Source organism: Copadichromis virginalis, linkage group LG3, assembly GCF_057382275.1.
Source record: "Copadichromis virginalis isolate Kocher_CV1m ecotype Utaka linkage group LG3, C_Virginalis_male_GT1.1, whole genome shotgun sequence".
Taxonomy (NCBI): Eukaryota; Metazoa; Chordata; class Actinopteri; order Cichliformes; family Cichlidae; genus Copadichromis; species Copadichromis virginalis.
The window spans coordinates 60,132,085-60,157,799 of NC_140620.1; the positions used below are offsets into that span (position 1 = coordinate 60,132,085).

A 25,715-nucleotide genomic window follows, 5' to 3' on the forward strand; every position below is an offset into this window, starting at 1 on the left:
GCAGCAGGCGCTAATACCGGTAAGCTGCTGCTGCTGCTGTTGCTGTCCCACAGCCGCGACATGAAGGCAGAGCGCCGGTTAACCACGAGGCGGTGAGTCGGGGCCCCTCAGCAGCTCCTGCTTTGTACCGGGGCAGCACGCGCTGTTTTCATGTGTCACACACATCTGTGCAGATGTTCAGCGGCGCAGAGACCGAAACGCACATGTGTTCATGACTTCCTTCTCGATTAGTAAACTTGTCTGAGTTGACATAGTCGGACTGAAACCTCTGATACACTAACTTTGATGGCCTCAGTCGTAAACAGTCTTAAACTCATGTTAATGCTATTAAAATGAAGAATGTTTCAGCTACTGAACTCACACCTTTGGATCGCAAAGATATACACACGTTTAATTCATGTATCCAGTCCCTAGCTATAGTCTTGCTGTGACGTCAATGTAGTTTTTTCAAACCGGATCCACGTTAAAGGAACCGGGCCGTGGCCCCCAGCGCCCTAACGTTGTTTGTCCGTCAGCCCCTCCCTCATGCTCATTTGGTCGTTGTGTAGAAAAGTGGATCCCTGCTTGAAGCGTGTGCACATGAATTCGGGTCATGTGTAGAAAAAGACAATAAATCAATGGACCTTTGTGCAGCTATTCCAGTAGGGAACAGCTGTGCGGGGCCTCCGTGTCCCGACACCACTCGGCTCTCTTTGGAAGAGACAGACAGACAGACAGGGGGACTCGTGACAGGTTTGTAAAATCCTTTTAATGCGACCCAGTGAATGGATGTGGCGTGGAAAGGAGGGGGCGTTGCACACTACTGTCTCTATGTACACAGACACACACACACACACACACACACACACACAGCGAGCATCCCACATCCTGGTACTTTTCAGCGTTGTCAAGGCAGCCTGAGCACGACTGGCGGAAAGTAGCTGCAGTGTCCTGGCAGAATATCTGTGCAAAACCGCCCCCAAAGTGTCCCGGAAAGTTAAGTGCCGCTAAAAGGTAACGGACGTGCATGTTTTCTGTCGCTCGTGCTTCCGGGCGCGCGGCTTTGCGGCTCGAATCTGCGCCTGTCCTCGCGGCTTTCACGCGCAGACAGGCGCCAGTCCGCGAGGACCAGAGCAGGAAAATGTTGTCCATTGTGCCGCTGAGAGACACAACGATCCAGGCACCATTTCCGCTCTAGTGCGACCGCTTTTCCACGGCCGCCCTGCGTGTTTTGCTGTAGGTTGTTCGGCTGAGTGGCCTGGTGGCGTTTGACTGAAACACACTGAGAATAAAGAAAAATGGCAGATAGACTTTGTGATAGAGAGAGACAGCTTTAAAGGGACAGCGACTCGCTGTTTTCTTCCTGCTTTCTGGAGCCGAAGCACTCCCACACACGACGACAATTTCATTTATTTCATAGTTATCTCCAAATCTTACACTGAAACTCGCGTTTCACGCGGGATTCTGCACAGATGTTGTGACAGATGAGGTGGGCGTCGTGCACGTATTTATTGTCTCCTGACTGGTGCACGAAATCCTGCTGGAGTGAGTGCTACAGATCTTAGAGTACGTCAGTGCTCCACTGAGACCACCTTACTCCGTGTACTCCGTGTACTTTCATTTCATCATGAGGCACACACATGTGAGTTAAACAGATAAAATGACTTTGGTTGAACTTATTTGGTGGAAATAAAAAAACGTATAAATTGTTACATTTTTGTAAATAACTATTTGACTCTTCAATCCTCGCTAATATTATCATTACTTTGTGCAATTGAAGGGGATTATTGTGTTTTATATACAGCACTTGTTAATGTTGTTGTGCTTGTTGTTGCATTACTGATCAGTGAGCATGTTGTAATTCCCATGGCTCCAATCACTGCTACGAGCAGAGATCCTGAAGCAGGACCTCAGTGTGCAGCACTGCTGTTTCCGGGAGTTATTTCCAAACCTAACTATGGCCACCGCACCTGCCTGCTTATATACTCTTTAAAACGGCAATTGCAAACCTCAGTTTGAAATGTAGAGCAACAGTAGGTGCTACACATTGTGTTTTAAAAAGTGGAAAAATATTGTCTTGATGCATGCTCGATCATCCAGGTAAGGAAATCCCATAAAGGTCTTCATTCTGTTCATCGGAAACGTTTCGTCACTCATCCAAGTGACTTCAACTTGTGTTCGTTTTGCTGTTGCTTAATGTTTATTACAAAGTATTAACTAGTCTTTAGCTTATTTTCATCACATTTTAATGCAAAGACTGTTTTCTGTTCCTCAGGATATCTGCACACCAATGTGATGTCGGAGAGCATAAGAGGTGCTCAGAAACACGATGATGCTGATAATGACAGTTAGGATCCTGGACTGAGGGGCTACCAAGGCCAATCACTGCTGTTGGATGAGAACCGATGGGCTGTCTAGCCTGGCAACAGGATGCCAACTGCAAAAGGTAAAGGTGGCTCAACGTCCCACCGTTACCGGCCGGCCTCGGAGTATGATGATGCCACGCTCGCCCTAAAGCGAGAGTACTGGAGAAACAAGAAGCGAGAGCAGCGGGCCCGTGTGTCAGAGGAGAGGGAAAGGCACAAACACAGCAGCAGCAGCCAGGGAGGGAAGCAGCTAAATGCCCCAGCAGAAGAGGCTTCCACTCTGGCCCAGTCATCAGGTGCTTCGTCACCTCCTCTGCAGAGTAATGATAATTCATACAATTCTGTGTCAAAGCACGGAAATGCTCTGGGGGAGGGGTCACGTGAAACCACTGACAGCCAAAAGGAGAAGTGGCTCCAGACAGTAAAGCTCAACAAGCGTCTGCCTCAGTTGCCAGCGTCGTGTTCTATCTCTGCCAAATCAGCCAGCGGCAACGCAGCCGCAGGTAAACGTCAGACAGCAAGGGACGCAACCGTTTCCTCACCTGTGTCCTCACCCGTGTCCAGTGGAACTCAGCTGAACACCGTATCCTCAGTGCCTCCAGTCAGAGTGACCAGAATAACCAATGGCAGCTCCAGTAAAACAGCACCTCAGCCATGTGTGTCTATGCAGGGTGCATCAGTCCCCAGAAACCAACATAAGGCACCGGTTGTATTACCCACTCAGCCCAAAGTCTTACCCACAGGTCTCGTTCTGGTGTCCTCTCCATGCGGCCCCACTTCCACTAAAGCAGAGAGCAAAAGAGCCATCTCAACACCTCAGAGTGGAACAAAGCGTGCCTTGGTCACCACACAGAGGGCTAAAGGTGTTGGCAATGCACGAGCTTCTCTGGAGTCCGACGAGGAAAGAGCAGCCAAGCGTCGGGAACAGTGGCGGATCAAAAAGCGAGAGCAGCGAGCAAAGCTTGCAGCTAGGTTAGCTAAAGCCAGAGAGAGGACACAGGGTGCAGAGATGACGTTTCAGAGGCTAACGGCGCCAAAAACCAGACACGTGGGAAGCATAGTTCTTCCATCAGAGTCACTTTTGAGAGGAGCAAGCCAGAAGCAGTGTCATACACGGGTCAAAACATCACTTACATCAGCCAAAAGTGAAAACAATAAACTGCAAAGTGGGACAGCAACTGTAGTTGTAACTGCTCTGCAAACATCTGATGTTCCATCTGTGAAAAAACCAGTAGACTCTCAGGGAAAGGTTCCAAGTTACGGTCATCTTGGCGGTGTTACCCGGGGTATCGCGAGATATAAAACGCCTAGACAAAGGTTCATCGAAGCACAGAGAAACTTAATGAACCACAGAAGTCTACGGTGTAAATCCCCAATGCTGCCCTCAGCTTTTGGTACCAGAAATATGCCCAAAATCAACCCCGACGACACGCCCGAGCAGATAATAGCTAAACGGAGAGAGTACTGGCGGATCAAAAAGCGCGAACAGCGAGCTAAGCTGTCCATGGAGGTAAAGGTTCGGTTGAAAGAGAGAGATTCTTTGATGAGGAGGGTGAAACGTTACCAGAAGATCCTCGAGGAGATGAGGAAGACTAGAGTGCTGGCGCAGTCAACCGGAAGTGCCCTCACTCACAGCCCAGAGACCATCGGAGGATTCATCAAAGAGGACGGGACGCTGACTGCTAACATCCCTCACAGTTCTGCATGTCACAGCATAGCAGAAGACAAAAGCCAAGTAGAGCTTTGTGTAGTTTCTACAAACACTCCTTTGGCACAACAACAGCGTCAGCCTGACGCTAAACTGAGAAGTGTTGCTCCCATCAGGATAAACCCGGCTCCCCCTCCTCTTTGCTCAGCTCAGGTGAAAGTCTCTGCTCCTGGACAGCTAGCCAACAAACTGCCGCGACTGCTTGCAGTTAGACCACAGACTCACCTCAAAAGCACAACCGTTCCTAATTTGCACTCATCAGCTATCCAAACTGTGGGTCAGCTCACACTTACTCATCCACAGAGCCCTCAAAATTCAGCAGGTTCAAACGTTAGCAGTTGTGTTATGAAAATGACCATCTCGAGCAGAGCGCCGTCGCTGTCAGCCCTGTCTCTGGATGCGGGGCTGACGGAGGAGGAGAGGATGGCAAAGAAGAGGGAGTACTGGAGGATAAAGAAGCGTGAGCAGAGAGCAGCTCGAGCTGTCCGACTGAGACAGGGTGTTTTACATGCTAGGGCCGGTGCAGCCTCACAAAGGAGGAAGCCTCAGAAGCAGGGGACGCTGATCACTGTGCCTCAGATTAGAAATCTCACCGACACTACAGCAACTGCACCTCCTCTTTCCAACAACAGCGTGCTTTTTCTGCCTCGTGCAAATGAAATGAAACAGGAGAGTGACTCCATGCCAGCAGCTGACCTCAATTCTCCACCAGAACAAGCCATCTGTCCAGATATCAAACCCCCTATTTCCCCACCTCCAGCACCCCAGCTGGAGTCTGACCCATGTCTGAGCGCAGACAGCCAAACTGCCACTCTGCTAGCTGTGGCCTCCATGAAGAAGCTCCTGGAAGAATCTCTTAGCACAGTGACAGAATGTAAAAGTGAGCAGAACTCTATTAAAATGGAGACGATAGAAGAGGTTTCACAGCAAGACATGAAGCCAAATTTATCTCAGCTGTCCTTTGAAAGGGATGACACGGCTCCTATTGCTGCTGACCTCACTCTGCAGATAAAAAGCTGGGAGCTAGACAGCAAGGTCTCTGCAAAGGCCAGTTTACAAAGCCCTCAACTCAAGAACCCATCGCAGGTGAGTGAGACAGTTCCACCTCTTCCTGCTTCCAGTGAGCTAGGTGTGCATCATACCAGTGAGCACTCATCCCAGACCCCTTTGAACTACATAGTAAACACCTCCATGGAAGCACCACGCAGAACCCAGAGACTTTGCGCTAAAAAAGCCGGCTATAAAACCTGCTGCTCTCCAGAGCCACCAAAGCTGCATCACATCACAGCCGTGACGCTGGATAACCTGCAACCACAGCAGGAACAGCATCAGGCACAAGAGCAGAACATCTGCCCCGAATCAAAGCGGAGGTACAACAGCGTGGTGACGGAGCAGAGCGGCTTGACCAGCTTGCAGAGGAAGAGGGAGTACTGGAAGCTGATGAAGAGGCAGCAGAGGGCCAAGTTAAAGGCCAGGCAGAAAGACGGCGAGGGGGAGTGCAGCAGCGGGCTCTTCCCCAGAAGCATTCAGGTAACACGAGCAGCACTCGAGCTCTTTTTCTGCAAGAGGTGAAGTTTCAGTGCTTTGGTGTGTAGCTAATAGCTAATATTGATCATATTTGATAGTATGTTGTGTCCCGCTGGTTGCCCCTGATGTCAGCTGTGCATCATCATCAGATTCATCTTCACATGTGACTGTTTTTGAAAAATGAGTGCTAGCTCTGACCCATGTAGCATTTCTACCTTTTGAAGCCTAGATTTTCGTGTTGTGTTCAGGATCTGAGCGTGGCAGAAATTCAACACTCAAAGTAAAGAAGACTGCATTTGATTTTCTTCCTCCTTTTATCTGCATACAGAGTTCCATTTGATGATTGCAAAGGTGACAAGCTTGACTAAGGCCACTGAAATCTGCCGCGTGCTACCAGATGAACCATTTCCGACTAGTGCAGCCTAACTTTGTATTTAGCTCGTGCAATGGGCAGAAAACCCAAGCATCACTTAAATGAATGAAAGCTATTGAGTATTTAGCAGCATGTGCACATAGTGTCTATGTAAAAGAGGGGCCCTCCATGTAAAGAGTGCATTTTTCACATACCTAAATTTCTCTATGTATATAAAAGTGGTTTCTGCAGTCGACTCAGTTCAGACTTGACTCAGTCCAGCTGAAGCTTGAATCGCTGCAATTCTCAGGCATATGGTATTTGAACAGGAAAAACAAAGTGGAGTTCATCTGAAGGGGGCCCATTAAAGCTAGGAGCAAAGTCTGCCTCAGTTTCTGAAAAGCCGTTTGTTCATGTCATATTTTCTTCTTTCAGACCCCGGGGCTCGTTATTATCAACAGTCTTAAAGGGGCGAGTCCTCCAGCAAAACGAGCCCTGCAGCCCAAACCACCTGTCTCTCCTCTGGACTCAGTGACCAGCATCCCCACCGTTCTGGTTGTTAGCCAAACAACATCTAATGCTCAACAGTCAGCGTGCACGCTCCAGGTCAGACTGCCTATCACCAGCAATGAGTACAGCAGCGTCAAACTTGGGCCTTCACATGCTGTATCCAGCTGTGCAGGAGTTTCTGAATCTCTACAGCTTTCACAAGCATCTAGAAGCACTGATGTAGACTCAGCTCCCGCCCTCACCGCTGCGAAGCCACCAGACAAACCACTGTCCAGTACTGACATGCACCTCATTGAACCCCTTGGTCAAAGTCCGTTAAAAATCCCCTCTGCTCACCTTCAGAGTCCCCCACACAAGAAACAATCCTCCATCCAGCTGGCACCAGTGAGCACCATGGTTCCTCCAAAGCCCATCCCAGGGGAAAGTGAGCAGGACTTTCTGAGGAGGAAGCGGGAGTACTGGAGGATAAAAAAGAAGGAGCAGAGAGCCAGGAAGGCAGTTCGGGAGAAGGGAATCACCCAAAGCTTCAACAGCTGGAAGACTAGGCTGCCTCCCCTGGGTCTACAGACAGAGGTGAGAGTTGCACAGTTACATAAACAGCTTGTTTTTTTAGCTTACTGGCATGTAATGATTATTGTATTCATATTACATACTACTGACATTTATATTATACTTAATAGGCTCAAGGTTTAGCTGGCATTTCTGGTTTTCTTCTTATTTATCTGGAAGGACTTTCTTGGTTAGCGTGTGCTAGTTCTCCTCTTACACTGCTTGATTAACTCGAGGGGTTCCACAAGGTTCAATCCTGGGTCCACTGATGTTTCCCTTTTATCATTCTGTCTTTTTTTGGCATTTCTTATCCTTTTTATGCCATCTTTTAAGCCTCACCAGCCAAATAGGCTGCCCACCCTGGTTGGCTGTTTATCCCGGATTAGTGACTGAGGCCATGATTACAGCTCCACTTGAAATACATTTAACATTCAGTCACGTGATTGATTTCTTTTGTTCGTCTTCAAAGACCAGCGTTCGTAATCTCGGTGAAGTATTTGATTCCTCGCTGAACTTTGACTCACATATAAAGTGTACCTCACGTTCCTTTTACTTTCTTTTAAGGAACATTTCTAAAATGCGAGCCTCGTTCTTTGAACTAGAGCAAATTGTTCTTGTGTTAGTGTCGTTGCACATGTTGTGATGCCCTTTTACCAGTTTAGACAAATCATCTTTGTCATGCCTCCAAACAATTACAAAATGCTGCAGTCAGACTCGTAGCAGGCTCTAGCAAGCAAGCTCACAGCCTCGAGAACAAAACGACATAGAACTTTCAAATTGATTTGATAGGTGTGTCTGCTAAAACCCTTCAATGAGTTCAAATCTCATGACCTCAACCTCACCGTCAGACATCAGAGGTCAAGTTTTCTGAAAATCTTCTGAAGTCACATTGGATTTTGAAATTCGTATCATAGTTGTATCTACCAGGAGAGTGAGGGGTACCACTGTCCACCACCAGTATCTTTCTCTTTACGTTGGTTCCCAGTAGATTTTAAAATTCTCACACTTATAATTAATTAATTTAAAAATTGAAGCGGGTCCTTTCAGCAACAACAAGTATGTTCCCCACATAAATAAGGCTTAAAAAAATCGGTCAGACACTAACGCAGGTTTTCTGTCACAAGGCTGATACCCTCATTCCCAGGACTGATCTCTCAGTGATACAGAAACAGAGGAGTACTTTAGTACTCCAGTAGAAAAGGAACAGATTACTAAATGGTGCACTCGTGCCCCTGTTCTTTGCCAAAGCCTTTGTTTGTAAGTAAATCAGGTGACCTAAAAGACACAAAAGCACCAGAAAGAAACTACAAAATACACAAAATAATGTCAAAGTGACAAAACTACAGGACCTCTGTTTAAGCATCTCTCCAGTCTGACTTGTGTCTAGGTTCACCTTGTTTCAGGGAGCTCATGAAAGCACGTAAAAACACTGCACGTGGCCTGTGCTTTAGTTTTTCACTCTTTGTCTAATATCTTTAGGAACCTGGTCAGTGGGTGAACTCTTCTGAGGAGTCAGAACATCTAATGAGGTGAGAGATTTCTTTGCTCGCTTTCTTTTGATATCAGCATCATCAGCATTCAGGATAACACACAAAAATCTCCCTTCACAGCTCTTCAGTGGACTCGGCATCCTTCACATACTCGGATTACACAGCCCCAATCGAAGGTAAAGTATGTCACTGTGAACTTGAACGAATGCACATAAAATGGTGAAAGTAGCCAAAAACAAACTCTGCCTTCTCAGATGAGTCAGAGCTGCTGTTCGCTGAAAGTGAGGACGATTCTGTTTCCGATGCTGTCTGGAGGAGCCGCTACCTCATGGACTATGACCCACTCAACCAGCTGCTGGTGTGCATGGTGTGTGGGGAACTGCAATATTCCCACAGCCTAGAGGGAGTGAAGGCCCACATTGACGAGGCCCACCCGCACACCCTAACCTTGGAGCCCGGCGAGAAAGAGCAAATACGGGAGGCCTGGGATGAGCAGGTGTCGCGGCGGGAACGCTTCTTCAGCAGCCAGCTGCAGCAGCACAGCAGACCTGTGGCAGGTACAGTATGAGCTCGGATCACGTAGTTAAGTCACCTGACTTTGCAACACAGCAGAGTTAAAAGTAGCTGCAGAAGAGCATCTGTTAGCCTCATCTGTACGACTGATCCCCAATGAGGTTTATCCTTTAATCGGCTCATATATTCATATAATGTAATGGTAGCAACACTGGCTCAGCAGTTATATACAATGATGGTGCAAACTCGCCTGACTGCACCGATCAGTGTGAAACAATTCAATCAAAGGCTAAGCCATTTCTCTGCAGATAACAACGCTGTCTGACTTCTTTTGCAGAACCACACAAGAACTGAAGAGCTGAAGAGACGGCTGCAGGAGGCAGCTGAAGACCATGGACCAGGAGAAACAAACCCCACCCCCTTTCTCTCGTGTATTTTATTTCTTATCAGTGTGTTTACCTCTGCAGGAAGACACCTTGGAAAAGAAGGCCCTAAAGCAGCTTTACCTCATTTCCTACCAGGGTTGTGTATGTTTATCAAAGGCAGTGAGGACATTTTTATACTGAAGCTGCTTCATCCGAGATTTGCTGTCAGTCCTTCTCCTGTTGTGTTTGTTTTTTGTGCTCCTTTTTTCTCTCATCCACCAATCAGCTGCAGCAAACGGTTGCTCCTGCTTCTCCCAGAAGTTTCCTCCTGTTCAAAAGGAGCTCTTCCTCCCCACTCTTGCTGCTCAGAGGGGATCATTGCACTTCTCTATAATATTGTTGCTTCTTACAACACAGCACCTTGAGATGAGTGTTGGAGTGAAACATTACTACATTTGGGAAATCTTCACTCCGGGAAGGCTAAGCTAATGGCATTCTGGACATATCAGTTTATTAGGCCACTGAGCTTTTTGGTCTTAATTTATTGATCCAATCACAGACTTGCACAAATATCTTCTTTGATCACATGACCTCTGTGGGCGCCATAATAAAATATAACCTGTGTTTTCCAGCTGGAGCACACTCATGGCCAGTTTGTACATTCCTCTCTGCTCTGCCTTGGTGGATTTTCTGCAGGGGTGAACATTTCAGCATTCTGGGAAAACACTTTAGGTATTCCAAGGAAAAACGGGATAATAGGTGGTATGGGGGTAAAAGAATGAGTAGCTCAGAAGAAGCTCAGCTCAGTCATGAAATTAGCACCAGTGTCCAGGCTGTGAATTCCACAGTGGGAAGTGTTTTAGCACCAAATCTAAAGAATATTATTGATTGTTTAAAGTTCCTGAAAACTCCTGGAAAGTAAAAGGCGCAACCTGCTGGCTGAGCTGCTGAGAGCACAAACTGGGGCTGAATGCACCGGACTGAGGAACACTTGCTGAATACGTTTGTATTGGAGGACTGGGTCACTGCAGTTGTGCAGAGACACACTACCTGTTCACTGATAGCAGCCGTGGGATACAGTCCATGGCTTTTGTCAATGTGACATTTATAGTTAATTATACAATACGTTAATATTTAACCCTGGGATCAGTCAGCTGTAGAAAAACAGCATCAGCACAACATTTTCTACTATTTGGAAGCTGACAGAATCTGCTAGTGTGCAGATTTTCCTGCAGGCTTGTATTCAGGTTAGTCTGCTCTAGAGCCTTGATAGTTTCTCAAGCACTGAATGGGGCATCTGGAACTGAGCTGCAATTTGCTACTGCATCACATCCTTACGTGTTCCTCCGGGGGCAACTTTTTGTACCGAGACAACTTTCTTAGGGACAGTTTGTCACCTCTGCGAAAATCTCCTGCAGCACTGTAAATAGACTAATATATGACATGCCAAATGTGACTTTTTCTGTGCCGTTCCACAATATTTGGAGCAGCCTTGTTATTTATTGAATCTCCTCTTACGCAAGTGATCGTTGATGATGCATTATTCATATCTGTAGAAAGCTCCGTGTTAGAAAAGAATTTCATTTGTGAATGTTATCAATCCAAGGCTTTCCTACTTAAGTAGTAAATGGATGAAGTGCTCTGGAATGCTTTTCAATGATTTTTCTATGGTTTTCATGAAGACTACAACACTGAAATATTCTTGTATTTGAGCACAAAGCTGAGGTGAATACTGTCTGTGCAGCCACAACGCAGTGGAAAGAGCTTGTGGTGATCAGATCACTCATGAAAATCAGACGCGATTGTCTGCCAGTTTAAAAAGGGAATGTTTAAATGCCTTTTCAGTAATAAACTTTTTCTACTGTTCATTCGAATCCTTTGTCTTTTTTGTTAAACTCGGTTTTCTCCAGTGCAGTTGTGTCACTTGTGTGGTATTATGATCAGAAATATTAAGAATTTCACATTAATAAGCACAGAAATTCCTGCTTTGCACATTGACCGTATCATTTTTATTGAATCCACTGAAGCTGCACTTGCACCAGTAGGGCAGCTTACACCCGAAGTGTGCACTGTGGCTCCAGCCTGGGTCTGTGATGGGCAGCTGTGGGTGAATTTTGTGTGTGCAGTGCAAACTCAAGCTTGCCAATGCACTGCAGTAAGGCAATGGAGCTCTAAAACAAAGTAGAAACCGTGTCAGTTGGATGTAGAGCATGATGATGCACCTCATCAGGAGCTTGTTTTACTAAGAGATGCAATAACAGTTTCACAAACACATTTTGCTAATTAACAAAACTACAATCAAAAACTGTTTTAGTGAAACTCTACCAGACACTCCACAGCTGAAAGACCACAGACGATGAGGCCAGTCTGTTTTCTCCACAGTCTGACCTCAACTCCAACTTCACAACAACTGTAAAGCCAAACACTCCTGACAGCGTGAGCTCACTGAAGTCTGCGCGGCGAGCTGTTGTCATTGGAGCAAAAACCAAGTTCACCAAAATCAAGTCGAGCTTCAATGGCAGTGAAAAACAGTTAAACAGAGTCCAACTGTAAATGGAAGTCAACATTTATTGTGTTACTTTAACAACTCGACTTCATCGTTGTTTATTTCCACAGCTACAATGACTTCATTTGAACACATACAGACTTAGTACTTCCGTAGATAGTCTGCTGTATTTTAAAGGTGTGAGACATTTGTGACTGAATAAATACGTTTGTAATTATTTTGTACGGCTTTATTAAATATGCTAAAAAGAATTTACAAAAGCCTCCCGGCTGGTTCGGAGGGAGTCAGGAGGAAACTTTTTTCCTGTTCACTGCTTCACACCCTGACTTCTCCTGGGCTCCTCTTCCACTACAGCCTCGGCGTCTTCCCCAGGGTCTGCTTCTTCTTTATGGGCGTGTGAAGAAAACCAGGTTCCACTGGCCGAGTCGGTGTCGCCCACCCCTTGCAGCTCCCGGGGTCCAGCGCCCAGTCGGAACAGCGTGGGGATCTGACCTAGGATGGGGTTACTCTGTTGGAGGCCAGAGATCCACTGATTGAGGGTAGCCTGGTCCCCCTGACTGGTCATGCACATGGCAAAGACTGGACCGTCATCCACTGGATAGACACACAGACACACATCATCTATGTTACACCCTGGAAGTGAGGGGTTGTGGTCAACAGCAGTGATGCCATATCTTACAGTCTTCCACATCGAAGCTCTCATCGTCCCCCAGGTCGCGGTCCAAATCCAGGTCTAGCTGCAGAGGATACATGAAACACCTCTCTGGGTCATACGGCTCTTCTATCTGAGGGGAGGGAGGAGGATTTGTTTGTAATTTAATTCACAAAGTTTCACATATTCTACATTCATTATACAGAGTCTACAACGAGGGGAACACACAGACGGTCACTGCAGAAAATGCCGGCTGTTTGCAAATGACAGCCAGCTGAAGAAGCTGGGAGAGCTTCACAGGGAGTGGAGTGAGGGTGGTGTCAGTTCCCCCAACACCAGCATGCACAGATGTCTACAGGAAAGCAGCTGCAACGGCTGCATTCCTAACATCTGAGTGTATTAATGAACACACCAAGCTGGACATTTCTGTACTAGAAATCCTGTTTTTAATGGATCTTAGGAAATATTCTATAATCTGAGATTCTGGTTTTGTGACTTTCCTGAGCTATAAGCCACAATCATTAGAACTCAAACACTCTGTTATATGATCATCACACAGCACTTATTATTTGTAATGGTTAACAGTAATGTTTGCCCACCTTCTCTTCAGGTGGGGCAGGGTCGGCTCTGAGGACGTAGTAGTAAACACACGTCTTCCTCATCCACAGAGGGAACGGGCCCTCCACGAACACGGGCCTGCACAGGTTGTGCTTAGCGAGCGCTTCCATCTGGCTGGGGCTCTGGATGCCTGGTGCAAACACAGGAAAGAAAGAAAACAAACAACAAATATGGAAATGATGCCATTATTAGTATTTTTAACAATATATTTCTGACTAAGACACAGAATGTAGTTTCAAGTCATCCATACCTACTATATGTGGAAGTGTGACTTCAGCACCGCTGTCTGTGATGTCTGTGCAGGGCAGCTTGTGAGGAGAGCACACACAGTTTGGTAAATACAAGATTTACATCTGATGACAAAACACAAAGTCAGTCAAACGATTTTTACACACAAGTTTGTCTTAGTTAGACCTGAGAAACTAAATGACTGTAACACAAAAACTTGTACTCGCAATCATGTGGAGTTTTTTCTCCACTTTCTATAAGCTCAGTTTAAAAGCTTAAGAAATGTGGAACACGAGTCTGTGGTTGACAGCTGTGGAAAAGGGGTTTCCAGACTCGGGTCTGAAACATTCAGCGTATTAGCTTTAAAGATTTTAGAGTTACTTTTGTTATTCTTTTAAAGAACAAAGCCAGGCTAGCTGTTCCCCCCTGTTTCCAGTCTTCATGCTAAGCTAGGCTAATCCATGCATATACCTGGTAGACGGTCACTTTTGCGTCCCAGTCGTTTGCCATGCGTGTGAGGCTGAAGCGTGCCAGGTCTACTGGGTCTTCAGGGAGTTGCTTGGGAATAGGAAAGGGGTTTGCGTGCATGAACTTGGGGAACCAGTACATGATACGCTGGTACTTTCTCATAGGGTGGGTCTTTTCTCCAAAGATCTGGACCAGCAGCACTTTGGTCTCAGTGTTGGGCATGATACCTGAAGCACAGACACTGACACTTAGACACAAAAACAGTGTACAGAACACCTCAAGATTCTCAACAACTACCACAATACTATAGACACCCACCATAATTCTCCATCTGCTCCAGGAGCTGCACTCCACACTCCTGCTGACGGGGATAGTGGTTGAACATTCTCTGGATAAAGTTTTGCGGCACGAATACCTCTTTAGGAAAAACATCCAGCAGCTTGTTGTAGACAGTGAGGTCTTTCTCCACCCCGAATTCGGGCATCTTCTTCAGAGCAGCATAGATGAACTCCACATGACCTCGACGCCTTATGTCTCTCTTGGTGTAGACGTCTATCACTTTGTTAAACGTGGCCTTGGTTTTGGTTTCTTTGGCGACCTGCTCAAACAGATCATCGTGGGCGACCAGAGACTTGTCCCTCGTCTTGTCCTCTTCCTGAACGAACCGTGCAGGCTGACTCTTGGTGCGCGCTGGGCTGCTGTGGAAATGCCTCAACACCTAAAAGCAACATGTTTTTGTTATGAACGCATATAAAAGATTCATTCATATGATCTGATTAGTTATTGATTAACACCAAACAAAGAGTCGACTGCCAGCTGCCTTTCTCTGCGATTATATCAGTGCTGTATATGAGCTTAAGTCTGGTCGCTGCTAAAGCTCACCTCGCGCTGTGGGACGCCGAGCAGACTCGAGGAGTGTAACCGGAATAGAGCGCCGTTGTCTCCAGCAGCAGCAGCAGGAGGCAGCCGCCTCCCTGCGTGGCTGAGCAGCCGCAGAGACTTGAGCTGATGCAGGCAGCGGCTGCCCTTCATAGTCGAGCCATCACGGCGAGTGTCAGAGAACAGAAGTGCACACGGACGTGAAGCTCACACGTTCACTCTTCGGTGTACCTCATCCAGCTGTGAATATTTGTACAGAACGATAAAACTTTACATTTCACATTTTTGTGAAGTTTAGTTCGTCAACTGCTCAAACGTTGTAGTAATGATAGTTATTATTATTACCCCAACATGTATAACCATGTTAATACTGACCTTTAATGCCGACAATCGGACAAGAATAGTCTCCTTCAGAAGGCGCTGTCAATGGACGCTACCATGTTCAAAGGCCAGTACAGCATTCCGGTCCGACACGCGTTTGCTTCCCCCAAACAATAGAAACAGTGACAGAAATGATAGTTCCGTAAAACCGCAAATAAGCGCAGTAAATATTCTCCATTAAAATGCAGGAAAATGATTTCTAAATCAATGCCATTCTTCGCGCTGTAGCTATGATTCTTCAAACTATTAAACAAAAGTTGAGAAAAGAGAAAGCTAACTATTTTTTTTATCCTTTGTCGTGCAGTATAATTTAGGGTGACCATATTTTGATTTCCAACAAAGAGGACACTTGTGCCAGCCATGAAGAACTTTAATAATACTGTTCTCTTAACTGTAAACTTTAACATATTTAAACGATGCCTTCTCTGTGCGGTTAATGAATGGTGAAATAAAAAAAGTTGTAGAGGCTTTTACAAGTCAACAAGAGACACTTCTTAAGGCAAGGGTCGCCACTTTGCAGCCATCGTCGAGCTTATGTTGGCTGACAATAATGCAACACTAAAATTCAAATACAGTCACAGTGACATAACGTTGCATTTATAGAATCGCTGGTCAAATGCAATATAAGCAAAACAACAACAACAAACAAACAAAATCAAAACTAAAAGGTCTTACCCTTAAAATAAGATTTAAAAAGATCCCCGGTGACGTTTCTGGCACCATCCTTTCTGTTGCCACTTCCAGTGTTTCCGTGTGTGTGTGTGCGTGTTTTAATGTGTGATGTCTTTACCTTTAAGGTGTTCTATATAAAATAAATAAATTACCTGTCTTGCAGGTATCTTTATGACGTCAGATCACTCTAAAAATGACATTTTTAACGTCAATTAGACTTTCATACTGGGTCAATAAAGGATATATAAAAGTCACTTTACCAAAAACTAATTGCAGCTTCTACCTTGTGACAGGAATATTGTGCGTGGTCAGGATGACTGGATATCGTTCGTGAGGGATGCATTTGATATACGTTTCATTTCTTATAGGCCAACAAGTTATTTATAGCAGTTTGAATGCAGGCAGTCACTTTCTGGCACAGGTTTCAGGGCTTGTAGTGCGCACCGCCGCCACGAGATGGAAACAAATGCTCGTCCTGTAGCTGCCAGGCTGCAGAGGTGCAGCCGTAAGAAGCTGCTTTAAGAGTTCCGTGAGATGTTCTGGTTTACGGACACTGAAATCCTCCTTCCTGACGCAGTCTGACTGAGGCGAATATCTGGCAGCACTTTTAGCCGTACCCGGTGCCTTCCCGCCAATAGTGTCAAGCTAGCTATAACGAGGGGCTACACTTCCGGAAGCGGTTTTCAGTCTGTGGTGTGATTGTTTTTAGTTTTTCATTTTATATAAAGTAATTTCGAACTATATTTTATATTTAAGCTTGATTTCCTTATAAGTACTCCCCCCTCACACACACACACACTCACCCACGCGTTTAATAAACTATTGCGCTTTATGTTGCGGAAAATTCCGCGTTTCCGGTATTCTTAGACCTGTCATCGACTCAAGTCTCCAGAGTGTGGGCTGTGATTCTCCTCTGTCAGCATGGAAAACACACCTTAGTGCACGCTGCTCCTCTAAAAACAGGAGCCGCCGTCTAAACCTGGGATTATGGATTCCTCTACCAACAGTCTGGGTGAGTGCAGCAGCGACAGTGGTCCTTTGTGTTTTTACTGACAGCATTAGCCGTGGAAACTTCACTGTCCGTGCTCGGATCAGATAATCGCATCGCTCTCAAAGGAACGCTGTCAAACAGCTTCAAAGATGGCAATCTTTGGACAAAACTAGCATACACCGCACCACACACGCTTTACACAGTTTAACAAACGCGTTAAACCTCGAGCTTTGTTCGGAGGCTTTCAGTCACACCAAAACTTCGTAACTGAACACTCAGATGCAGTTTTTCTTGGCAGCGCTCGTCGCCGCATTCTTTGCTGTCTTTTATTGCAAGCGGATGGTCGGCGGAACATCCGCTCTGACTTTCAAAGGATTTTTGCTGCTTAATTCTGGGCTTTTCAACATTTCTCCATGTTTTGTTCAGTCACACGTTAGCGCAGACAGACAGTAGTCTCAGACGTTACAGCAGCGCTGTGACTGTGTAGGTGCGTGGGACGGCTGCACGTCGTTTACATTATTTCTGTGGCATTCAAATAGTTTCCTCAAGTCTGGCCCGAGTGATCAGGACACCCTGGAGGCGTGCCTGCAACCACTTTGTGTCGCAAACTGAGTTGTGTGCTGCTGATTCCATGTTGTCACGCGTGGGTAGTTTGAGCATCAACATTGAGACCACCGGCAGAGCGAAGACCGCAGCAGCCTGTGTCCATGCACAACAGTTCATCCATATATTAGACGAAGCACCAGCTGAACATCCTTCTCTCCAAGTCACTGTGGGTTGGGTGAAAAAGCTCCACCCTGTCTGTCTCCACAATACTTACTATTATGCTGAAACTGGAACTTTGATAGCTGCCCAGTGCTGCTTTTGATTCACATGTGTATACAAACATCCACACCCAAGCCTATCTTACATACTCTGGCTTCTTGAAAGCTGGTGGGCCGCCAAAGCGCTGGGGAACAGCAAATATATTAATATCACATGGGGAAGCTTGAGCAAGGCAGCTGTGACTCAGTGCTGCAGGAAGCTTCAACACACAGCCATTTCTCTTAATGAAGACCTGCGTTACGTTGGTAATTATGTTTCATAAACGAAGATGGTGACACGTTACCTGCCTCGGAAAGCTGCATGAGGTGTGCTGGAGCTCTGGAGAGTTGCTTGTGCCTCGGTGTCAGCTGGCCGGCTTACGTAATATGAGTTTGTAGGGATCAAATAACTGCTGTGTTTAGCAGTAACATGCAGATACTGATACACAATATTTCCTCCACTGAATACAGCCCAGTGTGGTGGACTGTATGCCAGCCTTAAAGTTGAAGCACATCTGACATCGGGTTAAAGGACTGGCTGATATCTTTGCAAACTAGTCATAGTAATGTTTTAGGGAAGAGCGAGCAAATGTGCAGTGTGTGCAGATTCCAGTGCCACACAAAGAGGCTTTACTGCTTTTCCAACAGTTTACTTCTGTTAATGGCTATTTGAGACTTAGCAAAACAAGACTTTAAAGATACTGCCCTCAGTTTTAATACTGATACCATTTGTTAGATGTTAAAAATAAAGTAAGATAATATATCCATATTGAAAATACAAAGTAAGCCTGCTATCTTACTGCCTTTCTGCTGGTTCATAACACCAGTCTTGTGTTTTGTAATTGTTGTGTCCATGACTTGTATCAGTAATGATAACTGCACAAGTTCAATCTGTGCAGAAATGTGGAAAAGCATGAAAAACTCCTCAGATTTTCAAACTGCGTTTACTGAGTCACTGAATGAACTTAGACACATGCATGCTGTGTGTGTGAGCACAATGCAACCAGTGAAGTATCACGCTCTCTTAAGTAACTGCATAACTTTAGACGTTACAAGAAACTCCCCAGCTCAGAGTAAGGAATGGAAGACCTTTGTTTCAAAGGACAGATGTGCTGAAGTCTGTAGTTTACGGCTCAGGAGGTAAAGTTTACTAGTTTTCACATTCTCCTGACTAGTCTGAACTTCCATAAAAGGTCACAGCTTATGCTAACAGGGTCAAATAGACCAGATCAGAAGAACTGTATAGAAATTCAGTGAATGTGGGATTTATGTCCGGACGTAACGCAGCGTTACCTTGCTTACATTTGCAGTTATCCTAGTAAAGGTGCGGCGTCGTACCATTAACCCCGACTGACTAACACTTCTTTCTGACCCACACAGACCATGTACAGTCGCACACTTAAAGGAGCTAAAGTGCATAAAGTGCTAAGCTCTTCACTATAGATGAGGACAGTATCAGTGAAACGCTTCGTGCTCTGTTGTGGTAATTGTCAGCCTCCATCTGTGATGAGCTGTGTTTCTTTGTCATGGTTTGCTTTGGTGTAAAAGCAGCTGCTGCTAATGCTGGAATAGCAACTTTTCCTACAGGAAGTGACATCACTCAGTGTTTCAAGCGTCTGAAGAGGCATGCCTTCTTCTGTCTGATTTGTATTTGTATAACTTGAGAAGAGAAATTGAATTACTGCTTACGGATTACTGTAAAAATGTGTGCATACCCCACTTACACAGCTGGAAGTTAAACAGCTGGAAGATGTGAATGTGGTCACATTGCTGTAGTGCATAAGACAAGAAATACACACCTTCACACTCAAACAAGCATTATAAGAGCCGTCAGAGGACTAACACCAGTTACTGTTACTGTTAAACCCAAATACTGTTTATACTGCAGCACTTAGACACGTGCTTTAATAGAGAGGTTTAGAATTAGAGCCGCAGAATCGAGTCTATTCATACAGCACTTAGCACTTAGTCAGCTTGCTGCTGTAAACACCCTGAGAACAGGAGTTATATTTGGTGTATATACGGTAAGGGTTCAATTAGTGGAACCAGAGTGGATTCATCATTTCAGCGTGTTGTGGTTTTGGCTCGAACAGCTGTCTAGGAGTACTGTGAGGATTTGGGACGTGTTGCAGTTGTGCAGAGATCAGCAGGAAGTTGCATCAGCAAATGGCAGCCTTTTCAGTGTTTTTCCCAGAATGTCGTAATAGTGCTTCTTTTCAGAAGAACGCACGTGCTGTTCTGCTGGAGCCTGGAGGTAAACACTCTTTCTTCTGTCTCAGGGCTGGAAGTTAAAGCTCACTGCTTTCTAACAGACACTGAAATGTGTCTGTAGCATTGAGTGAATGCTGAATCCTGTCTGGTCAGTTTAAAGATTGAAGTCGGGGGAATCAGAGTGTTTTCACTGGCGCCTTGTTTTGATCGCACCTGTAAATCAGAAGGAAACCAAAGCGGCTCAAACTTCAGTCTGTGCAGTTAAAGCAGTGCTGATAATAAATCAGTCAGTCTCACTCAGTGAGATCATCATGTGGCAGAGATTTATGCTCCATGGCCGTCAGTGGCTTACAGTGTTGTTATCTGTATGTAGAGCGAGCACGGACTTGCACTGTATTTGCGTCTGCTTCAGCGAGGCCTGACGGTTAAGATTGTGGCAGCGTGTTGTGAGCTGCATCATCTCCTCTGGCTTTTTGACAGTTACTTTTTCCATGGTTTTATCCTTTAAGATAGCAAGGCTGGCTTAACTGGTTTTGGGGCCCCTGCACAGTGTAAACCAATGAATCCACCCACGCAACAGTAATCAAACCACCATGAGTTGTCTCCTGTTAAATCATCGTCCTTTGGATCTTTATGCTGTGCTTATACCGTTTAATGGTGGCACAGTGTTACTGAACTGGATGTGCAGGCGTGCATAAAGACTGTATAATGTGTATGTGCTGTTAGTGGGGTGGGCTGGGAGACTTTCCCGATTTTATATGAACTTTGTACTTTTAACTTGGATATTGTTTGTATTAGTTTCTTTTACTAGGAGCTAAATTTGGTACGAGGTGTCTCGTATCTGCTGAGATCCGCACTCTCGTTTGTGGTTCATGACAAATAAAAAGTAAAAATGAAATGAAATGAAACGGGGGTGTCAGGCTCAGTTTCACTAAGGACCACATGGGGAACTGAGAGTCGTCTACACGTCAGTCCCGCCGACATGCTCCAGGATCATCTAAATGCCGTCTCAACCGCTTGTTTCATGTCCCTGAACCAAACGGAGTGTCGCCGTCTCAGTGACGGGAGGCTCGGAGAAATATTTAGGTGAAATATAAATATTTTTGCCCTCCTTTGTCTTCTGTGCACTCAGTGCTGGAAACTGTTCCTTGAAAACGTGTTCTCACACCCCCACCTGTGAACGTATCTGCCTGCAGCATCAACTTCCCCTTGTATGCCACCTTTTTTTCCACCAGCTTGTTGGCTTCCAGCTGCAGTGTAGAAGCGCCTGTCGTTTCGGTGCATTGTGTGCACGAGGCACAGTTTTGTGTGAAGGCTACAATCGGTTAGTTTTAATTCTAGTCCTTTCATAAATTCTCTTACTACAACCGCAGCAGAGTAGAGAGTACTCATTCAGGTGCAGGGCGAACATGCAAATGCCACACAAAGGCACCAGCCTACAGAATCAAACCCACAACCTTGTTTCTGTGACGTGACAGCGCTAACCACTGCATCACGGCGTCATCGGGTGTGTTTTTGAGATGCTCCCTGGAGATAAACACAGGAGTGAGAGTCAAAGTGAAGGACTGTAAAGGAGGTCAGCTCGTCTCCTGTGCAGTCCTGGTGAGCCGTTTGCAGCCACACGAGCTGTGCAGTCAGTCACATGTGTGCAGCGTGGTGGTGGTGGGGTGGGGGGAGTGTTTCTCACAGATGGTGCAGCTCTCTGTTTCACTTCTCAGATGGGACCTCGGCACTTGTGCAGGGGCGTACAGGATGTTGAGCAGCGGCAAAGCATCTAAATCAAAGTAGAGAACTACAGACTGAGCGCTGTGTGTCTGTAGGTGGCTGAGGTCATGATGCAGCATCCTTGGGTGACAGGTAGAAAGAGTGGGCGGGCGCTGTGAGAATATGTGTTAGTCAAACGGATGCAGGACGCACGTACTCTTTTTAACTTTAAGCACATGCATGCAGATAAGCAGCTAAGATGTTTATGGGCTTATTAAGGACTAAAGCAACGTCTGGAGAAGAGCAGTAATCTAGATTTATAGTAACATGTTTCATGTAGATAAAAGTAAAACCAGAGCTTTAGTGGCTAATTATAGTTGCTGGGTCCTTAAATGACCCTGAGCCTTTTACGAAAGACGTCATCAGTGGAGCAAATTCTCTCTTTTCTAACAGTGGTGGATACGGCTGAAAGAGGCTCGTGGTGTGTTTCACCAACTATTTTTCTTTTCTTAAATTGATTCCCTTCTTTTTCTCTCAAAACCTGAATCATAGGTTAATTAGAACCTGCCAAGCAGGGTTCACATCCTCCTCTTTTGCTCCTACTGAACGCTGCTGCTGGACTAGAGCTGCTATCACGTCCAGTAACTACTGTGTCACTGGGCTCTGTTCCCAAACGTTCCCATGTTGGGAAACCCTGTGACGTGTATGAAGAGACACGTGAAAAAGGCTTTTGTCCAGCATTGCCGTGTCATTTCCTGTCAGTCGTTCTGTCTGCTGGCACATGTTGAGCAGTAACGAGATGTCAGCAAATATCCTCACCTTGATATAATAATGATATTCAGCCCTGAAATGTGTGGCATGTTGAAAAAAGTTTTTGTTCACATAACGCACATTCAGATTACTCAGTGGACATCTCCAGCCATAACTCAGAAACTGAGAAGTCCACGCAGAGATAAAAGAAATTCCAAAAGTGGTGACATAACCTGCTTTTGCACTTCCACGCTACGACAGACGGACTGTGAATAGTAACCAGAATTCCAGTATAGCTACACGAATCTAATGTGGATCAAATTCCAGCTTCCCCTGAGCTGCTGCCAAACAGCTATGAGTCATCCCGTCTTGGCTTCCATGGGAAAAATGAAAAGAAGAAAACCAGAGTGGAAGTGGAGTACGATCATTTATGCAGATGTGTAATTATGTTGTGGTGAGACCTCTACAGTAGCAAGGCTTGTATCTGTTTTCTGATGCAGTTGTACGTTGTGAGATTTTCTGTGATGACCAATAGGAGCACTGATTATTCTGTTTTATCCTGTCAGTCCAGCCTCCTGACTGGTTCAGATCACGATTGTCGTGTTTTGTTTTGGGGGCTTTGCTTTGAGTAAAGCAGTGCTGATGTTTGCCTCTCACAAGGACGTGTGGTCTCATGTGCTCTCACCAATAATTTAAATCTGTAGTAATGACATCAAAAATCTGCCTATAACTTCTTACATTTATAACAAAAAAAAGATGGCAGACAGTGAAACGACTGTGGATGGTGAGTCATATATAGAGACTGTATATTAATGGCTGTCACACTCTGTGGCTGTCCAAACATGCACAGAAATAGCACAAAGTTTAAAGAGTTTAGAATGTTTTCACTTTTAGTTTTGTTTAGTTTAGCTTTTCAGAAATTCTTTTAACCTCCACACTTTACTTCCGCAACCAGTAAAACCACTCAATAAAACACCCCATCTATAAAACCAGCCTACTGAGTACAGGATCCCACTGCCAAAAACAGATCCTGGGAAGAAGCCACAGTGGGTGTGGCACCACCAAACTGCAAGTCATGGTCTCACCAGAAATCCAACTAGCAATTTCCCCCCAGATAGGATCGACATGTCTAGCATTATAGGCAGCACTAGTGTCTCATTTGCAATCGCTTTAAGGAAGCACTGGTATAAAAACACCGTGTGTGCTTTCGATTTTTCAGCGGTGAAGAATTTGTTTGTACAGACTGGTTTAAGGTTGGTTTCATGCTTGTCTTTGGACGGTGGGAGCCACACAGAAAGAAAAGAAAGGACCCATTGGGCTCATTGATTTGAACCCAGCACCTTCTTGTTTTGAAATACAACATTTCATCAGACCGGCGGTCACGCAGAGCTGAAATTCATCATTCAGAGTGGCACCGGCGCTCTGCTGTGACCAAGCGCTTGCTTTTAATCTACATCCGCTGAATCTAAAAACTAGACTAGTTAGTTTAATCTAGACCTGCAGATGCTAGCAGGCAGGGCATGCATGGACCGCTATAACCAAGGGGCCGGCATGGTGTACAGAATCCTCTGTGCCGAGTATGGCCTGGAAGTCCTGAGGTCAAAATGGTAGACGCCCCCGAGCGTGGTCGAGACTGAGTAAGAGTGACAGCAAACGAAATGGGTGAAGCGCTTTGAGTGGTCAGAAGTAGAGCAGGGCGATATGGCCAAAAATATTTATCACGATATATATTTGAAAATTTGCGATAACGATATAACCGACGATATAATTGATGCGAGACAAAATACAACTCCACAACATTACTAGCGCAAAAAGACAACCTTCCATTTATTTTCACTTAAACAAGAAGCTGGTTTTTATGTACATTAAAGCTTTATAAAAATGTAACAGTGCAAATGCAAACTCCTTGCTGAAAGTTTAACCAAAAGGCATTTCCAGTAGAAATGGGCTGACATATCCTGAGCATAACCATGTATAATATCCACTGAAGTTAAAAAGAGGTGCTTTGCAACATTAAACTGCAGTGTGCAGTACGCATTTTTCGGACCATAAGGTCCACAGGATTATAAGGCACATTAAGCGAAACAAAGCAGTCAGATAAATCAAACTTTATTAAACTCATTCTTCTTGCTTCCTCCATTTCTGTACCATTGATTCATTAATGTTGAATTCTCTGGCAGCTGCTCTATTCCCATGTTGTTGCAGTATATTAATGACTAACCTCGTATTGTGGATGGATTATCTCAGTTGTTCTCCTGACTGAAGTTTGGTCCGTTTACAGCATCCTGCCATGCGATTGCATTTGTCTCTAACCATGAAGAACCTTCACGTTAACTTTTATAAGTGGAAAAGTGTTAGTGTTCGTCCTCCAGCTTCACTGTTTATGTTATGCTAACATAGCTGTGTCGCTAGCGATCACGTAGCACATCATTATATACCAGCTAGCCCAACTTCAGTAACCCTACAAACGTCACTGCTGTTTAGTTTCCTGTCTTCATTTATGTTGGAAGTGATAGCAGAGCTGTACGTTTGATTTTTTTCAGAAATCTCTCAGTCAGAACATGCAATATCATGCTTAGGTAACTAGCGAAACTAGCGAGCTAACTTCCGCTAGCTTCCTGCTAACTTCTAACTCCGTTAAATGTAATAACTTTTGTTTTCATGGATGCCTGGAAGTTAAACTTTATAGTTACACCTGGTAAAGCAGCAATGCTGATCGTTTTATTAAAGATGAAAGAATTTAGACAGTTTTTAACTCTCAGTGATGCTGCAGTGTTGTTTGACCTGAAGCATACAGAGTTTAGGACCCAGATTACTCCCAGATTTAAGAGCATCTTAGTCCGACAAATATGACAATAACGACGGCCGCTTGCATGTTCTGCAAAGAAATGTGCTTTGTTGTGTATCTGACGGACAAACACCAAACCAGTTCCACATCACTGAAGTTGCACCATTTTTACAAACCAATTCTGGTTCATCTGTTTCACTCAACAATCGGCCATGTGCGTATGAAAACAAAGGCACTGCGCATGCGCGTTTTACTCCCATTCTATCGCGATATTTCATTTTCCTATCGTTGCCTAACATTATACCGGTATTACCGTGAACGGTATAATATGGCCCAGCCCTAGTCAGAAGAGTAGAAAAGCGTTATATAAGAACCAGTCCACTTACTATTTTACGGTGTCTGGACTCAGTGAAGCCCTTCAAAAAGCAGCTAAAGACCTTTTTATTTCAAAAAGCTTGTATTTAGACCAGGGTTGATTTATTTAGAACTGCATTGTGATTTGTTGTCTGTGAAAAGTGCTGTATAAACACATGTTACTTACTGAAACCTCTGGAGCGATCAGGCTATATTTTTACATCTCAGCTTTCTCATACAGTGAAAAGAGAAAAGCCTCAGTGCTGTGCAGCCTACTGAGAGCGAGCATTTTTCTATGTCAGCTGTGACTCTTCTACTCTTCGTAGCCACGTTCATGGTTTAGAGCTTGAC

At 45.1% G+C, this 25,715-nt stretch overlaps 3 protein-coding genes across 7 annotated transcripts in view; 2 read left to right on the plus strand and 1 right to left on the minus strand.

Moving 5' to 3' along the window:
- The first annotated feature begins 50 nt into the window (after window positions 1-50).
- LOC146716400 (uncharacterized) lies at window positions 51-11,225 on the plus strand. 4 transcript variants are annotated; one of them, XM_085451826.1, is made up of 8 exons: window positions 755-993; window positions 2,255-5,583; window positions 6,368-6,538; window positions 6,785-7,015; window positions 8,471-8,520; window positions 8,602-8,657; window positions 8,736-9,038; window positions 9,332-11,225. In XM_085451826.1, exons 2-8 carry the CDS (start codon window positions 2,410-2,412, stop codon window positions 9,346-9,348), a joined length of 4,002 nt encoding a protein of 1,333 aa, XP_085307952.1. In that variant the 5' UTR covers window positions 755-993; window positions 2,255-2,409; the 3' UTR covers window positions 9,349-11,225. The 4 variants fall into 4 exon arrangements, with proteins under 4 accessions (XP_085307951.1, XP_085307952.1, XP_085307950.1 ...); XM_085451825.1 differs by lacking the exon at window positions 755-993 and adding an exon at window positions 51-732 and having other exon boundaries at window positions 6,368-7,015; XM_085451824.1 differs by having other exon boundaries at window positions 755-1,621; window positions 6,368-7,015.
- A 682-nt stretch (window positions 11,226-11,907) lies between these two features.
- On the minus strand, window positions 11,908-17,913 carry ecsit (ECSIT signaling integrator). Its single transcript, XM_085451833.1, has 9 exons — window positions 17,863-17,913; window positions 15,086-15,191; window positions 14,714-14,950; window positions 14,150-14,549; window positions 13,835-14,058; window positions 13,386-13,443; window positions 13,117-13,265; window positions 12,545-12,650; window positions 11,908-12,459 (listed from the first exon to the last, which is right to left on the minus strand). Exons 3-9 carry the CDS (start codon window positions 14,861-14,863, stop codon window positions 12,173-12,175), a joined length of 1,374 nt encoding a protein of 457 aa, XP_085307959.1. The 5' UTR covers window positions 14,864-14,950; window positions 15,086-15,191; window positions 17,863-17,913; the 3' UTR covers window positions 11,908-12,172.
- Window positions 16,182-25,715, plus strand: part of eml3 (EMAP like 3) — a 33,773-nt gene continuing 24,239 nt past the window's right edge. The window contains exon 1 of one of the 2 annotated variants that reach the window (XM_085451831.1): window positions 16,182-16,775. In XM_085451831.1, the coding sequence (XP_085307957.1) occupies window positions 16,751-16,775 (25 nt within the window). In that variant the 5' untranslated portion in view covers window positions 16,182-16,750. The remainder of the gene's footprint in view (window positions 16,776-25,715) is intronic. The other variant, XM_085451832.1, reaches the window with a different exon arrangement.

What these genes read in the sequence shown, in the direction of transcription:
- LOC146716400 (XM_085451825.1), top strand. Translation starts at nt 2,410, where the DNA reads ATGCCAACTGCAAAAGGTAAAGGTGGCTCAACGTCCCACCGTTACCGG. An exon ending in TCTTCCCCAGAAGCATTCAG is followed by an intron (nt 5,584 to 6,367) that starts GTAACACGAGCA and finishes TTCTTCTTTCAG; the next exon opens with ACCCCGGGGCTCGTTATTAT. An exon ending in GAGTCAGAACATCTAATGAG is followed by an intron (nt 8,521 to 8,601) that starts GTGAGAGATTTC and finishes CTCCCTTCACAG; the next exon opens with CTCTTCAGTGGACTCGGCAT.
- ecsit (XM_085451833.1), bottom strand. Translation starts at nt 14,863, where the DNA reads ATGAAGGGCAGCCGCTGCCTGCATCAGCTCAAGTCTCTGCGGCTGCTC. An exon ending in CAAAAGTGACCGTCTACCAG is followed by an intron (nt 13,444 to 13,834) that starts GTATATGCATGG and finishes TCTCCTCACAAG; the next exon opens with CTGCCCTGCACAGACATCAC. An exon ending in CACACTTCCACATATAGTAG is followed by an intron (nt 13,266 to 13,385) that starts GTATGGATGACT and finishes TGTTTGCACCAG; the next exon opens with GCATCCAGAGCCCCAGCCAG.